The sequence below is a fragment of the Centruroides vittatus genome, unplaced genomic scaffold, assembly GCF_030686945.1.
Source record: "Centruroides vittatus isolate TY-2023 unplaced genomic scaffold, ASM3068694v2 contig_350, whole genome shotgun sequence".
Lineage (NCBI taxonomy): Eukaryota > Metazoa > Arthropoda > Arachnida > Scorpiones > Buthidae > Centruroides > Centruroides vittatus.
The window spans coordinates 1,944,729-1,964,301 of NW_027122173.1; the positions used below are offsets into that span (position 1 = coordinate 1,944,729).

General features: G+C 28.8%; 1 protein-coding gene across 1 annotated transcript in view; it reads right to left on the minus strand.

Moving 5' to 3' along the window:
• Positions 1-19,573, minus strand: part of LOC136974574 (centrosomal protein of 120 kDa-like) — an 82,129-nt gene that overhangs the window by 35,945 nt on the left and 26,611 nt on the right. The window contains exons 7-11 of the mRNA XM_067269489.1: positions 18,941-19,060; positions 13,870-13,971; positions 11,565-11,802; positions 9,075-9,261; positions 8,802-8,951 (exon numbers count right to left, since the gene is read on the minus strand). Of these exons, the coding sequence (XP_067125590.1) occupies positions 8,802-8,951; positions 9,075-9,261; positions 11,565-11,802; positions 13,870-13,971; positions 18,941-19,060 (797 nt within the window). The remainder of the gene's footprint in view (positions 1-8,801; positions 8,952-9,074; positions 9,262-11,564; positions 11,803-13,869; positions 13,972-18,940; positions 19,061-19,573) is intronic.

The following is a 19,573-nucleotide window of genomic DNA, read 5'->3' on the forward strand; positions in this document are numbered from 1 at the left end:
AAAGTTAACCATGTTTGTATCTAACTTTTGGTAATAAATTCATTTTGTTATTTACACTTGTCTTTGTTTTATGGACCATCAGAAGTTGAAAAAAAACTGCACTACTATACTACTACAAACATAATTTTATAAAAAAAAATTATTTTGACCTGTTATATTTGGTAGTAGAAATACAGTAAAGTTAAAATCAACTACAGTCAGACTTCCACATTATGAATGAAGTCCTACATAATGAATCTCGCTTTTCAATGAATTTTTCTGTAGAATGTTTGAAAATATGTCTTGTTTGTATTTACTACTGGTGCATTTTTCATTTAACAAATTTTCCATATAAAAAATTATCCACATTTTCCAGCAGAAATTCATTTTATAGAAGTTCAACTATATTTATCACTGTTTTGAATTTATTTCCATTATGTTTTAATTTATTTCCTAAATATGAATTTTATTTAGTTATTGATCTGATTTAATTTTAACATTATCTCCTAATATAGTTTGACTTTTCTTAAAAAATACTTTTAAAATTTTGAGTTTTTAGCTTCAGTTCAGCTTCATAATAGAAAGTTGTCAGAACATTCAATCATTTTTATAATGAACTCATGCTCATATCATGAACTCAAGTGATTTTGAACATCGAATTTCTAGAAGTGATATATGGTTACAACACAGTCAATTCTTACTAATAAATTCTGAGGCAGAAACACCACCTTAAGATGCTAGAGGAAACTAAAGAATACAGAAGATAATACAAAATGTAATTTAGATTTGTACAATAGAGTACAACACACTTGGGTTGAGTTAGCCAAATGTTTCCTTGGGAAGCATTTACTGCACCACTCAACATTTCAAGAAATTGACGTGTTTATGAGAAATGGAATTGATAAATGTAAGTTTCTCTGTATTCAGAAATTTTGACGTCAGTCATAACCTGTTTAAGCTAAATCATTATCATAAAAACTCCATTTCTGTAAAATAACATGACACAGGTTGTTCACAACATATTTATATAACAACTTTTGAGTAGGAGGTATTGGTGCACATTAAAAAATTACCTTTCACCAGTACAGATGACATTGTTCATATGATAAGTAGCAGTCATTCTTCTGTTTCTAATGTTCTGAATAATAGCCTGATCTGCACTGTACATCTATATCCATTTCATAGACAGATGCCTATGAAATTGGTATAGATGTACTCACTTCATAGGCAGACAAACCAAGCTTTGTTTATCAGGTGCAATTTGCACAGTAATTTTCTGCATGAGAGTGCTTTACAGCCACAATTTTCCAGTATGGTACTCTTCACAGATAAAGCTTTATTTAAGCAAGAGGAATTTTCAATTCAAAAAATGTTTGATCTGAAGAGAATCCTCAGTTCATAGTCATCAACAAAAATTTGGCATTAACATGCAGGCTGGTATCATCATCAACCATTTGTTTGGACCATATACATTGTTCCCATGTCTGAATGGACACATCTACCTAATATTCCTGAAAGAAACATTGCTAAAATTATGTCTCACTTTACATCCACTGTCATCTGTGGCTGCAACACATGATGCAATAGCTTACTTTAGCATGGATGTGAGAGAGTACCTAAACAACTCTCTCAGGGATCAATGACTTGGTCAAGTGAATCTGTCACATATCCAACAAGATTACTGACTTTTGTATCACTAGATTTTTTTCTGTGATAATTTTGTTGACTAGTTCTTTCGTGTGATTTCACATGAAAGAACTAGTCAACAAAACTCCTATTGAATCAGAAAAAATTTCCTGGCTTGGATAACTGCTGCTGCATACAAGATCCAATAACTTCCAGGCATTTTTGAAAATATCCAACAATTCCTGCATCATCAATATATTGTAGATATTTAGCTTATGATAAAAAACTTCAAGCATTTCTTATAATTGTGGAAACAGTAAATTTGAATACCAAGAAAAAGAAAAAGTTTGAGTATTAACAAATTTAAAAAAATTTTTGCAATCATCTGCACTCTTATGAACTCTTACCATGCACAATGAGTTTAGTGCTAGTATGTGCAGTATGGCTGACTTCATCCCCTTCTAGTGTCTTAAGGTGGTGTTTCCACCCCCCAGAGTTTATCAGTAAATGCTGGCCATTAGCATCATCTATCACTCCTAGAAGTTTGTCATTGTTGTTTAAAAACAGCCTCTTTATCAAAAATTAGTACATCATAAAAAGTATGTAAAAATTCTGCCAAGAAATAATTTTATTAAATACAGTGGTATCTCATACTTTGAATGACTAACTTCAAACACTTCAGAGTTTGAATACCAAATCTGACAAAAATTCACATTGGAGTTCAAATAATACTTCAAAGTTCAAACTGCACACAGAATTAAAAATGAACTCTAAGCATAAAATAAGCTTCTGAACAAAGACTATAATCTCAAATTAGTAATAATGTCACAAACAGCCTCTAAAGAAAAGTCACCTCCATGTTTGTGAAATTGTGGACTGCCAACTGGAACGAACGACGGATAAATAACGTAAACAAGTATTTTTGTTAAAACGTTGCAATTTTATATTTATACAATTAAAAGTCATAATGTGTTAAAATTCTGTTATAATTAAACCACATCTATATTAAGTCAACTGTTAAAAATACCAAAACCTTTTTATTCAATCCAATATAATTTTAACTTATTAATCATGTGAAAAGTGTATGGAAACAACAAAGTCTAACTAGTAAGAAAAAACCTTGAAAAAGGCCAAGACAAAAAAATAACTTATGCAAAGCATGAAAGTAGTACATGTGGTGAGTCTGGCAGACATGTTTAAGATGCCAAACTCAATAGTGTATGACCAGTAAATGCAATTTTCATTTTATTACATGCTATTTATTTTATTTATTGTATAGGTGTTTTAATTTATTCTTAGGGCATTTAGTTGTGTTATTTTTACCTTAAATTATGTGTATTTGCTGTTTTAAGTTTCTTAAAATGGGTATTGTTTTGGGGTCTGAGAATGGATTAATTTTCTTTCCATTTTTTTCTAATGGGATAAATTGCTTTGGACTTCAAAATGATTCAGAGTTCAAGTGACCTCTTGGAATGAATTAAATTGAAGTATAAAGTACCACTGTATATTTCAAATTAAAGATATCAAATTTTTTAAAAATTAAATATGAATTTAAATTATTAAATGTTATTAGTTTAACAAAGTTTTCAAAAAATTTCTCTAAATTTTTCATTATTATTAACAAGTACAGTGGTACCTCGGTATATGTCTGCTTTAGAATACGTCCTGTTTGGACGAAACAAATTTTGTTCGGTATACGACTTTTGTTTGGTATACGACTTAATTCAATTATACGCGCCATCTATCAGGTCAGTCCATAAGTCCATGTGCATTTTTATGACCTTGAGAAAAATCTTGTTTTGCTGTTAAAAATGTCAGTCTAATGTGATAATTTTAACACTTTAACACTATGAATGAGATCCAATTTAACACTAATTATTCTGAATTAGTGATTAGTAATTATTCTGAATTATATGAATGAGATCCAATTTAACACTAAAGTGTTAAATTGGATCTCATTCATATAATACTGTTCAGAATTGTGAACATTTCAGTTGTTTATTTTCGTTAAAATGGAAGTAACCGACGAATACAAAAGACATGTTTTATACTTTTTATTTTTAAGTGGTGAGAATGCTACAAATGCAGCCAAAAAAATAAATACTGTACATAATCAAATTGTAATTAGTGCAAGGACTGCGCAGAAGTGGTTTGAAAGATTTAGAAACAATGATTTTAGTGTGGAGGATAAGGCTCGTACTGGAAGACCCGTTGACTTTGATGATGATGCTCTCTCTGCAATAGTTGAAGCAGAACCATCTTTAACAGTTGATGAAATTGTGGAACGTTTAAATTCATCCCATGGAACTGTTCATGGACACCTACAACAAATCGGAAAAGTTTCAAAGCTAGGAAAATGGATACCACATGAACTGTCAATAGCTAACCGACAACAACGTGTAAACATTTGCACATCTCTTTTATCCCGTATTGCTTTAAAACCTTTTCTTGGTAGGCTGATTACTGGAGACGAAAAATGGATCCTCTATAATAATGCGACAAGAAAAAGACAATGGATGGATCGCGACAAGCAGCCAAAACCGACTGCAAAAAGTGGGTTGCATCCAAAAAAAATTCTTTTGTCTGTTTGGTGAAATATGTCAGGTGTAATTCACTTTTGAGCTGTTAGAACCTAATCAAACAATTACAGCTCAAATGTATTGTGAGCAATTAGAGCGTTTAAATTAAAAAAAAAAAAAATCGACCGTCGTTCGTGAATAGAAAGCAGGTTCTCTTGCAGCATAACAATGCCAGACCACACGCTGCAAAAATAACTGTACAGAAACTTGAAAGCTACAACTGGGAAATTTTACCTCATCCACCATATTCGCCAGATATTGCTCCCAGTGATTATCATCTTTATTGCAGTTTGCAGAATTTTTTAAAAGGAAAAACTTTTGAGGATGAGAACAATGTAAAAAAGGCTATTTCTGAATATTTTAATTCAAAACCAAAACATTTTACGAAGACGGGATTAAAAAGCTACCATCAAGACAGCAAGAAATTGTACAAAATAATGGTGAATACATTATAGATTGAAATAAAATTTAATTAAAATTTTTTGCTGCTTTTTTTGTAGATAAAAATACGCATGAACTTATGGACTGACCTGATATGAACAAGTAGCATTATCGGTGTACTAGACCAGACTAGACGTTCGCGGTGCCACGGTCTATAACTTTGTTAAATTTCTTCTGATTTTAATTTGTAAGTAAAACTTTATTGTTTTTATTAATCATGAATTGCAAAAAGGCAAATGAAAAGCAACAGAAAACTAAAAAAATGACTAGAATCACAATGGAATGAAAAAAGAGATTGTTGAGAAATATGAAGGTGGCATGCGTGTTCGAGATTCAACTGTTGCATACTGTATTCCAAGAATGACAATATCGACAATTGTGAAAAATAAAGACATTATTAAATTTGCTAACATTGTGAAAGGGGTTAAATCAATTTCTAAACAGAGATCGGAGACATTAGATCATGTTGAGAAATTGCTTTTGCTTTCGATAACTGAAAAACAATGTGCTGGCGACAGCGTATCAGAATCAATTATTTGTGATTATTACTGTAATAACTTTAAAAATCTATAATAAAATTTATTTTTTTATTAATGTGCTCAAACAGTGTTTCAATTATTTTACAACCCCATTAATATACCATATCAAGAGGAGTTTTTTTTTACATGAAAACAGATTAATCATTTTTACATACTTCTTATGGGAAAGGTTGGTTTGGTATATGTCCTATTCGGTATAAGTCCGAACATCAGGACGGATTAAGGTTGTATGGGATTTCAAACTGAAAGAAATCATATAGTTTTGTAATTGAAAATATGACAATTTTTTTGTAGTGAAATGGTTTTAAATATTTTCTTCAGACATAATACCTAAATTTGCATATTTTAACATCAAAAATTTATACAAGATTACAAATTTCAGATTTTGATTAACTCCTCAAAATGAATTATTTGTAATTTTTATCAGAATGTTTGAGGTTTTAATGTCTTCACTTATTTATCAATCTTCTTTCATATGTAAAAGTTAAGTGTGTGTTCTAATTTCAAAAATTTTTTTAACATATTAAGTGCCAATTGGGTCATCTCCAGAACCAATTTTTGCTTGAACTGCTTTTTTCACAAAATAATAAAAATTTTAGAAAAATTTCTCATGCTAACAATGTGAAGAAAGATAGTTAAACAATGACACAAATAACAATCAAAATACAGTATAACTTCTAAATAGTGGACACCGTCAGGACCAAGGAGTTTGTCTGCTATTTGGAGATACTGTACATGCCGGCAACCACATTGTATTTTAACCGGATCATTATAAAGTGAAGAATTTATTTATTATTATTTTGAATTAAATTTAATAATGTAATATTGAATTAAGTTCAATGCATGTAAATAAGCCAAAAACATTGAGCAGAAATGATACTAAAAAAATAATAAAAAAACGAATGTTAAAACTAATGATGATATTACCATTTGCTTTATTTTTTAAACTTTGTAGTGTAAAAACCATTTTACATTAATTAAACTAAGTTTTGTATAAAATTTAAAATATTAAGTAACTTTTAATCTGAGCACATGTTAGCAAAGACAGTAACATTATACAGTGGCATACACATGTAAGAATGTGCTTTTATATTGTCTTAGATAATGCATATTTGAAGATGCCTTGTACGTGTGATACTTGGTCTTAACAGGGAAGTGGTTGCTGAAAAATTCACCCGTTCTCAACTAGCCATCCTGTAATTCAATTGCAGGTATTTTTGATCAGTCTCAATTACAGTCCGTGGCCAAATTATTAGACGCACTACAGATTTTTCATAATTCAATGTTTCATACCCGGTTTGGTGTAGGTCTATCTTATAAATCATAATTTTGATAAACGAAACTTATTTTTTAATGTCATTGTATACCTATATTTGTTATATTTCATTACAATGTTAATATATTGGTAGGTATCAGAGCTTAGACATTGAAGTATAGCGTACAAGTACGAGCATGTTTCAGTCGCGTTCTCGCTTGCTACTGGTGTGGACATGTTTCTGTTCACCTCTTGTATTTAGGTCATGGTATACAATTATGCAAGTGTTTGTTTTCTTCGATGATAGTATTTTTACCAACCAGATATAATAAATTGTGATCTTTTGACATGGGGAAAAAGGGAGACCTTTCACCACGTAAAAAAGCTGAAGTCAAAGCCCTCGTTAATACAAAAATGTATTCCAACCATGAAATTTCATGAAGGCTGAATGTGTCTGAAGCTAGCGTACGACGTATAAAGAAGAAAGTTGAATCAGATCAAGATCTGAGTTCGAAAAAAAATAAATAAATGCGGCAGAAAGCCAATTTTCAACCCAAGGTCAGAAAGATGTCTTAAGAAAATTTGCTTAGAAAACAGATTTGCTACCACTAAATCAATAAAATCTCAATTGGAAGATGCAAAAGTAAATGCTTCTGAGCACACTGTTTGCAGAAAATTGGAAGATCTGGATTTTAAGGCTTACCGTCCAGCAAGAAAACCCAAGTTAACAGTTGCAATGAAAGCAAAGCGTTTGAAGTGGGCCAAACAGTGGCGTGATAAGGATGTAGACTTCTGGAGATTAATCTATTTAATGTTAAATTACCATTTACTATAAAATAGACAAATTAACAGTAGGTACTTGATTCATAAGATATATTTTTTTTTGTTTTCTCAGGTCTGTTTCAGTGATGAAAGCACATTTGAAATTTTAGCCAACAAAGCTCATTTTGTCCGTCGTTGTAGAAACGAAAAATTTCATCCTGACTGCGTCATTCAGACTGTTAAGCACCCCACGAAAGTAATGATTTGGTCTGTCATCAGTGGCAAGGGCACTGGGCGCCTGTACGTAGTAAAAGGCACCTTGAGGCAAGACCAATATAAAGAAGTCTTGCAAAATCGGTTGCTGCCACAGGTTAGAGAATGGTTCCCAAATGGGGAACCATTTATTTTTATGCAAGATAGAGCTCCCTGCCACACAGCCAAGTCTGTGAAAACATATCTACAAGAGCAAAATATCCCTCTGTTGGATTGGCCGGGTAATAGTCCTGACATGAACCCCATAGAAAATGTGTGGGAGCTCATGAAGAGGGAAGTGGCCAAAGAGATCATCACAACCAAAACGCAGCTTTTGGAAAAAAATCATCCATGTGTGGAATCATCATCCACAAATACAAGAGACAGTCCAGTCTTGCATTGACAGCATGCCGCGCCAGATTGAGGCTCTCATAGCTGCAAAAGGTGGCTCAACAAAATACTAAAATTTAAATGGCAATTTTGTATTTTTTTACTATGTTAATAAAAACAAAAATTTTCAATAAATATAACGTTTTATTCGTGTTAGCACCTATGTAATAAAGTAAACTGTACATTACAAGTTAAATTCATTGGTAATAAATATTCAAAGACCAAATTGTAGTAGCTGATAATTAAAATTTGCATAAAAACTATAGTGCGTCTAATAATTTGGCCAGGGACTGTATGTAAATAAATTAAGTGTAAAAATAAATAAATACAATGTACCATTTTTATTTTATGACTAACTTCCTTTGTCCAGTAGTAATAATAAAATAAACTTGGAAAAAAATTAAACAAAAATTAATTTTATTATTAATATTAAATTTATCTTCTGTTAAATTTTGTTCAAAATGTAATCTTTTAAATAGGATTTCATTATAAATTTCACTTGTTTTGGTATTTTAATTTTGTAATGCATCATCAATTATTTTTTGAATTTTGTTGCAAGTCAATGATTTTAATGTTTGTTTAAACTGTTAATGTTATTTTGTTTCAGTTTTTCATATTTTGTGCTCTGATGATAAGACATGTAGTCTCAAAAATGAATCCGGGGTAAAAGTTGTACAGTTTAAATCAACTGTAACTTGTAATTAGAATCTAAAATCAGCATATAACTCACCCCATTACATAACCACACTCCCTTTCAAATTCTTTCAAACACAGATAACACTTAGATTATCAGTCTGAAATTATTTGTAATCATGCATTCATGCTAATCTAAAGAAATAATATGTATTGTATTAGATCAGCATGATTATTATTGAAAGATTATTGTATCATCATTTAAAAATAGAAAAATGTATTAAATCTTATTCTAAAATTTTATTCCTTTTACACAAAAAATTAACTTTTTGAAATAATACTTACTCTTTAAATGTACTTTCTAACTGATGATGAAGTGTTGCAAAATTAAAAGCACAATAACCATGAGGAAGAGTTACTTCGATTCCAGAACGAACATCAACACATGGATGGGTTAAAATTGGGACAGTGCTTCCAAAAAATGGATAAGAATACCTAAAAAATATATTATTAAAACAAAATATATATCTTAAATAAATATTGAAATACAAAATACCTGCATAGCAATTAGCATGCAAGTTTTAAATTTTACATTATTAATTTAATTATAATTCTAACCTCAGAAAACAATTTAAGTAAGATTTCTGCTGAATAAGTTTTAATGTCCTTAAATCAATTGTAAAGCAAAAATGATGTGGCACAAGTAATGACTGAGAAGGACATTCAATTTTTTTGATATTAGAAGAGGCTCCGTGTACAATATTATCGATGAATGAAACTCTTGGCACATCAGTACTTTGTGGAACTGTCAAAAAATAAAATAAATTTATATTTGTTATATACACCCACTTTTGTTTTAAGATGGTAGATATATTCCTGAAAAAAGAAAAATATTGTCTGTATAGAAAATAAAAAACTAAAAAATATGATGAATCACTTAATGTGTTTAAACAAAATATTTTATTTAGCTAATAAATCAAGAGAAGAGAATGTAACTTACTCAACAGTAAGATTTAATGATTTCTTTTATTCACACTAATTTTATTTTTTATTTCACTTTTTCAATTAAACACCAAAATACCTCTAACTTTTAATATTAAATGACATACAATAACCATTCTGTATCAAAAGAAATTGAAAGAAACATAATCATAAAAACAAATCATCAAACCCCAAATTAAATTTTTTCTGACTACTTCACATTTGCAGAATGAAGTCAGAATGAAAAACTGTTATTATACATGTTCAAATAAGTCATAAAAAGCAGTCAAATCTTAATTGACAGTCAGATAACTAAGGCAGTTGAGGAATCGACTTCCAACTTTTGGGAGGTCTTGCCAAGTGGTTGAAAACCACCAGGAATTTTTGGAGAGTGTATTCTGTTTGTCACCACTTGGCCATCCTCATTGTGAGCCCATCCAAATCCATAATGAGTAAGATTAAAAGACCTCAGTACCCACAAAATGTAAAAAGAAAAAATGTAAAAAATCAGTAGAAAAGGTGTTTAAAAAATGTTAGTAATGTCTCAGTAAAAAAATGTAAAAAAAATCAAATGTTAAAATTTAATTAAGTGTGTGTAGCAGCCTTAAATGTAAACTATAAAAAATTTTTTTAGGGAAAAGAAGTATGAATATTTTTTCTTCAAATTAAAACCAAATGGAGATTTTTAAAAAGACAGATTTATTGAAATGTGTTAGATCAAAACAAATTGTGTAAACCAAACTATTGCAAACTAATCAAGATATAATTTGCTATTATTAATGATTAGATATTAAGTAATTTGGTATAAGAGGTAGATGTTAGGCACCATCTCTTAACTAAATTAATAATTATAATTTTTAATAATTTATTAAATAATTTAGAACTGTCTGGAAGAAAAAAACTAGTCCAGAGCAGGATTTGAACCCACAACCTTTGCTTACCATGTGGTGTGCTTGCCAGTTATGCTACCTGAACCTCTACAGTAAGTAATTCTTCACTTCCAGACATATTTAACCCTAGATATAACCATACACAGTTACTCACAGCAGTTCTAAATTAACATCTCTTAAACAATTAATTATTTAAATTTGATTAAATAAATTTTTAACCTTTATCACTAATAAATGTAGTAACTGTGCAACCAACTGTTTTTGGTGTAATTTTCCATATTTATCAATGCTGAATATTATAAAAGATTGTGCTAAATTAGTTTACAAACATAATAAATATAAAATACCAATAATATTTAAATGGAATTTGAGACAAGGTTATAGAGAACTGTTGAAGTCTTGCCTAAAAAAATACCACAATTTTTTAATTTTGTATATTCTTAAACAACTATAAATAAAGTTAGAGAAATTTGATTTTTGAATATATTCATTATACTTTATTTATTAACTACAGATTAACAAAATTGAAAAAATATCTAATTATCTCAGTTATAAGGAACTGAAAACCAATTATGATACCAGTATATTAATTTGTGTATTAAAGTTAATATATTTTTTCAATTTATATCTTTTATTAATATTAAAAAATCTAAAGATATGTAGCTAAGAATTGTTACATATATTATTCATATGTATAAAAAAAGCTCCAGAAACAAAATGTGTTCCTAACAGCTAAATAAAGATTATTCCATTAATTAATTATTCCAGAAACAAGATTTTTACAATTCTCTGCAATAAAGTTTTCTACAAAATATTCAAACTGAATACATGTTAAAAAAATTTTCATCACTTTTAAAGTAGAAACAATAGTAAACATTAATTCATTTAATATAATATCAATATTATATAAATCATTAGTTAGTTATAAATATCGTATTTTTCTCAATTATTTTAAATTTCTAATTTATATAAAGTTTTCTTTATCTATCTTAGTACAACAATACAATTACTTAAATAACAAAAAATTATATCAAAAAAATGTTATGTACAGTCTCTTTCAAATGCTTAGAAAATGAATATTAACGTGAATTTTTCTACTTGAAATCAAATATTTTGATCTAATATAAAATAACTAAATTTCTTAAACAAAATTTCTACATAATCACCAGTCTAATTTACTTTTATTTAAAAGTATTTTATAAATATAAAATAGCATTCACTTGAAATCTATACTTACTTTGTTTTAATAATTGTGTTGGAACTTCTGTTACTTTCTCTTTTAAATCTTCACTTTTACTTAATCTTTGAGGTGGAGAAGGATAACTCTCTAGATGAATTTTTTCTTTAACTGGACAAGCATCATTTCCTATATTTATATCTGCAACCTTATTTAATATTTCTGATGCATCAGAAGTGGAAGTACTTAATGAATCACTAATGTGATTGGATGATAACAATATATTTTTATGGTGATCCTTCAGAATAAATATTGTAATTAAAATTATTTACAAAACTAAGTTAATTACATTTATTAAACTAAATCTCTAACAATGATCTGAACTTACATTTGTTCCTAACCTCAATTACAAATGTAAATTTTTTTTTTTTATATAAATAAATACTAATATTAATTCTAATTGAATTTTACAATTAATTTTAGAATTCATTTATATACAGTAGTAACTTAATTATCAAACCTGATGAGATCAAAGATCTTTTGAATAATGAAATTTTGGATAATCAGAAACTTACTTGTTTTTGTATTTTGAGTACATCAAGCACTGTGCATTTAAAGTTTCGTAAATAATAAATACAATGGAACCTTGACTTACAAGTGTCCTAACTTACGAGTTTTTCAAGATATGAGCTGTCTGTCGGCCAATTTTTTGCTTTGAGTTGAGAGCTAAAATTTGGGTTACAAGCCAGCTTCAGATACCCCACTGCTAGGTGGGGCACAGCAAATACCACAACAAACTATAGATTAAAAAAAGATGGAAAATTGCCATAATTTCATCATTTTTGTTACTCTTTGAATGTTTGACAGGCTAGCTTATAGAAAAACACATGATCAAGTGATGTAAGCATTAGTTAACTTCCATGTTGTGTGTGGCACCACAGTCTCATTTCTCGAATTTCTCATCGTTTTCTTTATTTATGTAGCAAACATTGTGACATCAACAAAACCAGTTAACTTCAGTACATTCTATTATATTTTTATACAATATTCATTATTTATAAGTACATTTTTCTTATTTAAAAACATGTAACAAAAAAATTGCAATGTTTTCAGGATGTCCAGAACAGATTAATGGCATTTCAATTCATTTCAATTGGGAAAATTGATTTGACAGACAAGTAACTAGTAACTTGAGTTACTAGTTCTGTCACGAAATGAATTAAACTCGTAAGTCAAGGCACCACTGTACTATAATTCAATTGCCATATTTAAAGATAAATTTATTTACCTCAAAATCTAACATAATGTTAGGTATATGACAGTACTTTTGTGATGCTTCTATCAACAGATAACAATTTCCAGTTAGATGGAGAGTTTCATCTGTGTGTATTATACCCTGGTATATTAGGTTGTTGCAAATGAAATGGCCAATTCGTATTTTTGACTTTAAACATTTATTAATTTAATTTAAAATTTATATATTCAATCAGAATTGTCTCCACCAACATTAATACACTTTTCCCAATGCAATAGAAATGCATTAACATCAATTTGCTAGAAATCACTAGAATGAGAAGCCAAAAAGTCATTAAAGGCACTTTTTATTGCATTCTCTTCCTTGAAGACTTTCTTTGTCAAAAACCTATCCAAACATATAAAAAAGTGATGGTCTGTTGGCAAAAAGTCTGGAAAATAAGGTGAATTAGAAAGAATTTCATTTGAATACTTTCATTTTTGTGATGAATAATTAAAGAACTGCAGACCTCCAAATGATGCTCCTTATCTCTCTCGCTGAGTTCGTGTAGTACCCATTTGTCAAGCTTCTTGACTTTCCCTAACATGATGCTCTGTATCCGAGAAACGGTCGAATAGTGTCCATTACGTTCAACCTTTCCACGATTTCCTGGTCAGTCAAGTTGATGTTCTGATTCAATGATGATCTTCAATTTTGATTTTTGAAATTTGTATTCCCAGAATGAATTTTTTGAACCAATGCCTGGTGACCTGCTCACTCACAGAACTTTCACCAAAAGTTTTATTGGTATTTCAGGTTGCTTTGGCTGCATTATGCCCCTACTTATACTTAAAAAAGAAAATTATTCAACTTATTTCTTTTTTTCCATGCCAACAGAAAAAGTTCTCTTTAAATATATGGAACTCACAATATAAATGAGATTACATTTTAAATTCACATATTATATGTGCACTCTTCCAATTGCAAATATATAGCACTGTTCACATGGGACAAAGTTAAACTACATGGTCTGGAAAGTTTAAATTTTAAAAAATGGCCATTTCATCATTTGCAACAACCCAATAAGTATATATTTAGATTGTAAATAAATTTTATATATATAAATCTTACCTCATTCTCTAATTTGTGTAACATGACACAAATACCAATTTCAGGTCTTGAGTCAAATTCAAATGAAGATGAGGCAACTTTATTTTCTGTTATTGGCACTATCTAAAATAAAAATAAATACTTTACAACATAACAATTTTAATATCATATTTATCCAACTGCAAGCCAACCTTTTCATAATTTTTTCATAATTCAAAAATGTCCCTCGGTTTAGAATTGGTATCATTAATATGGTTGGTAAATTAGGTGATGCCCTTTACTGACATAGTCAAAAGTTCAGAAAAATATCACAGAAGCCACCACAGATAAACTTCTATGAGTTTTGTATGTAAACATGGAAAAGTATTTCTAGAAAAGTCATCTCTGGTGTAAACATGAAAGTGTGCAAATGCACTTGATGGCATAGATGCTGATGCTCTGTATGAAGCCAGTGATAAAGAATCAAGTGATTATGAATCTGAATCATCTGATGACAGCAACTGAACAATGGTATAAAATTTATTCCTTATGCTTGATTAATAAATTTTTATTTATTTTTTTTGATTTTCTGGGGTTGGCTTACAATCAGTGTTAGCTTATAATCAAAGAAATACAGTATTTAATACCCTGTTAAAAATTGATTTTTTATAAAATTTATCGACAACAGATGTCAGCACTTGACGGCAGTGTCTTGTTTATTGTCTGTTTTACATATTTTTGTCCAGGTGGTGTTTTGTTGACTTAAAAAATTTTAATTATCGCTTTTTTTTTCTTTCTTAATTTTTCATTTTCTGATAAATTTTTTATTTCATTTTTAGCATATTCATGCAATAATATTACTATAAGTTCATTCATGCTATAATAAGTTTATTCAGCTATAATACATCAATGTGTTATAAATATTCAAGTTGTGACCTTCAGTTCTGATATTTTATATATATTTTTTTTTAATTTTTAATTTTTATTTTAATTGAAAATATCAGCAAATGTTACATCTATTGCTATGGTAATCATATGTATATTACAAAAATATATAATCTCATTTGATATGAAGTGAATAAAGTATATTAGTTCATTATATTAGTTGATAGCAGAATAAAGTTTTGATTTCAAACAAATGTTTGATATAATGCGCGATAATTTCACAAGGAATAAATGTACATGCATAAGTGTTATATCGAATTGTACAGAACAATATTCTACATCATTCTGGCTCAGTGCCAATAAGAATGAAGTAACCGGACAATGTTAATTTTGACAAAAAGTAACAAATTTTCAAGTTTGAATGTCAGTTATGATATATTATTTTTTTTTCTCAAATTTTTCTAATAAAATTTATTGAAAAATATCGTAGTTAAAACTAAAATTATTAATAAATATATGTGACTTTTTCATATGAATATAATGATGATAATTTGATTTTTGGTGAATTTTTAAATAATTATTGCCTGACTGACCTATATTGCCCTTGGTCGGTTTACAAAATAAATGTAAACAAGGGGCAGGGCAATCAGCAAGAAAAGGGTTAAAAATATACAAACTGTTAAGTTACAGTTAAATAAAATTCACAAACTTACAATACAGAAGCCAGGAATAAATTGTCAATAAATGTTTCCATAGCTTTTTGCTTTTTCTTCAGCTTGTTATTCTGTTCTTTCCTAATTGAAACAATGCTTCAAATTTTCATAATTGTTTTCATGTTTTATTTAAAAACATTATTCTAATTGAAATTAAAATTATGAACATTAACCTGTCAGCTGCGCACTCGATAATCCGAAACAACACTGCTGTTGCGTACAGGTTTTGTGGTTTTTAAAGTGGTTTTTTAATTTGCGATATCTCGCTTAAAAATTGTAGTAGATATAATCTGTTTTCAGTTTTCTATCACGTACATATTACACTTTACGATTGTTAACTTCAAAATATTATGTACGTTTAAAAAAATTAATAAAATTTAAGATTTTAAAATATTTAAAAAAATCGTTTTTTTATAAATTTTCCATTAATTTGTTACATACGTTACTTAGACATGTATATTTTCTGTCAAATAAAAAAAAATTGCAGCTTTCTAAATCAATGTAAAGAAATAATACAGCCTATAGATTATAACGCCGATCGACGTGAGGGGTGGTGGCCTTTCTAAATCTAGGTCAATACACTTTTATTACTGATGATGTGTATTTGATTCTATTTATACATTATTTAATTTATTGTACTAATAGTAGACTATAATAAGCGATTATTACTTTATTATATTAACGACTATACATGTATATCTTATGTATTACGGAAGTACCACCATAACCGGAAGTACTTTGTTTTTTGAAAGATTTATGGTTGAATGGCTTAAAAAACAAGCTTATTTGTTAAATAGGATAAATATACATAAAAATTTATTAAATTCATGCTAAAAGTAGATAAGAATAACGATTTATAATTGTTTGTTTACGTTTGTAGCTGACAATGAAGCTCAAAGTTGGTATAACTTTTTCCAAGAAAGTTCCCACCCCACAAACCCAAGTCAATGCTTATTGATCAAAGGATAGTCATTTAGCTATAATATACCAATTAGAACTTAACGGGCATGCTAACTAGGATTTTATTGTCAAATGAACAAAAGAAAGGTCTCCCATAGACTTAACATGGAATGGAGGAGTTTTGAGCCTAAATTTAAAAATACGGGGTGGTAACAAATATCTTATTCGTTGAAACAGACTTAGTCTATGTAGATAAAAGCCAATCAGTGCTTAAATCGCCACCAACTAGTTAATTACAAAAGAAAATTGACAGTTACTCCAACTGGAGTACTCCGCAACAATTTAACGAAAACCGGTTACTCCAATAGCAGTACTCCGCAAACAACTGGTTAAATAAACTGCTCTCAAATTTTATAAAATTTAAATGCTTCCAATATGATGTTATAAACATTAAAATTCTTCATGATGTTAATAGTTTTTAAAATAAAAAAAAACTGAGTAGATTTATCTATATTGTTTTACAAGATAATGTTACAAATACTATAATGACTATCACTTGGATTTAAAAAAACATATTTTTGTGTAAAATGTCATTAAAATTTATTATTTCATATTTTAGCACCCACATCCATGGATCCAACAATGTTCTTTTTTCCTCTGGTTTACACTTTAAAAGCTAGATCACAAAGATTTTAAAACAGAAGAACATTGGTTATTGCAACAGAAATATAAACATGACGTTAAATTCAAAAAAGCTCAAAGCAAGAATGATGGCAATAATGCTGTAAGTGTTAAACCAGTTATGATGTAAAGATTGCTAGTTATGTGGTTCAAATGATACTGACAAATGCTACATAGACTAAGACTACATAGACTTAAAAACATCCATCTGAAATTTCTCTCTCTCAATATCAAAACCTTATTATAGTCACTGAGTATGGCAATCACAAAAAATTTAAAGATTTATTGTAAATTTAGTAAACTATGTCCTTAAACAATTGAAAAAATTTATGTTTGACACATATATTAAATTAAAATTGTTTCTAGAATAAATATTTTTTTGTTCCAGAGTATTTCCATATTAGCAGATAGATCCAGCATTGCCTGGATTAAATGCAAGTAAACTTTTAATATGGTTTCTTCTTGGTTAATACTGACACACAAAAATTGATAAATACTTTTATATTTTTGAAAAATTGTCAATCATATATTTAAAAAATATACATATTATAAAAATCAACTGTCTGAATAAACAGAATTACATTACAATGACCATTTCACACACACAATTTCCAACCACTTCCAATCTTTCTTGGTATGCTTCTAGATGTATGATGTAATTGCCTTGTCAGATATGCACATTGCATTAATAATATAACAACCTAAAACCACATTCATAAATACAATAGTACAGCTTGTTTCACAAACATTGGCTGGGATGGGTGATGTGATATTTTTGTAAAGGAATTTGAAAATATTTTGAAAAATAGCATTTGCAACTTCAGAGACTAATGAGTTTTAAAAATAGTTTTAAAATGTATATGTAACTATCATAAAAGTTTGATTTTATAATCACTTTTTGTTGTTTGTGAATTTTATTCTGAAAAATGTTTACATTAAAAAACAAGTAACCCTCATTTAGAAACTAGGTCTGGTCCTCTGTTACTGTTGATATTAATATGAGTGCATTAATTTTTACTTGGGACAATGCACAATAATCACAGAAACATTGAATAACAATTTCAATTCCTATTTTGCAGAAAAAATTACCAGATTTTCAATTTTTAATTTCCAATGTTATAAGCAATGGATGTACTGTGCCTACACTGGAGTAGAAACAGGACTGTCACTGATCACAAATTAGTACTGTTTAATTAATAACTAAGCAGAAATGCCATTTTCATTATTTTATCTTATTTCTATCTTATTGTTAGATTCCTCTTAAAAATGATGTCTATCAGACACTTTTCACAAAGTCAGAACCATTTATCATCTGGAAGTGATGTAGACTTGTAAATGCTGTGAAAGGAGTGACAACAGATATGTCATAGCAAGTATAGAAAAAATTTGAGTATTGTTCAAATGTATGCTGTGTGACACATTTGAACAATAGACAATCAAGAAATTGTAATAGACAAATTTAAAACTTGGACAGTTCTTCCAATGTTTTAATGTATGTTCTCATATAATAATTAATTACAATAATTATAAATTCTCACTGTCATCCATCCGTAAATCCATCCATCCATCTTTCCTTAATCTCGAGAATGGAGTTAGATAGATAAATGTTGAGACCAGATATAAAAACATTAGGGGCAAGAAGCCCCAATTAACTATATACAAACTTCTGATGTAAATCAGAAGTCACATTATTTCAATTCAAAACTTTTCCCCTGAAAGCAGTTAACAGAAGACTGGCATGACTATATTGTTAAAGGAAAAGGGGTAAGACACTATGGTACTAATTTGAGGTGGATAGCATATATTTTAAATTAAATAAATTAAAAATATGATTAAAAATTGTAGCCCTGCATTGTGACAATGTCACAATAAATAATTGCTCGTATTTATATAGATTTTCATAAATAGGAACAAATATTTGAAATTTAGCTTACTTCAAAAGTCCCCTCTATTGACACAGGATGATTTTCAATTCTAGTAGCATCTTCCATTAAAATGTGGGAAATTGGTATATCAGCCATTCCAATAGAAACATCAGCACAGCAAAAGAATACCTATTTAATTCATATAAATTTTATTTTTAATTTAAAATAAATTCCAAAAAATTAATTACATTTAAAATTAATAATAGAGAGGTTGTGACTGATGTTTACAATGAAAAAACGTGTACATCGGACGTTCAGCGCTACCTTCCTGTAAGCCTAGAAGTTTGACAATGGCATTTGGAATGTTGAGCATGATTCCACTGACATTCCAAACGCCATTGTCAAACTTCTCAGCTTACAGGAAGGCAGTGCTGAACGTCCAATGTACATGTTTTTGCATTGAAAATGTCAGCCGCAACCTCTCTATTAACAGTGTTCTATAATTCTTTATACATAAATTTTTATAAGATCTTATTATACATTCATAAAAATATATTAATTAATTAACAAAGAGATGTTATGACATGGTCCTTGGTGATTTTAATAATATTGTTTATTTGGATAAGCCTTGGTACAAACCCTATTGAGCAAAAAAAGAAAGCATGAATTAAACTAATTTTCTAAAAAATGAAAATCAGTTTT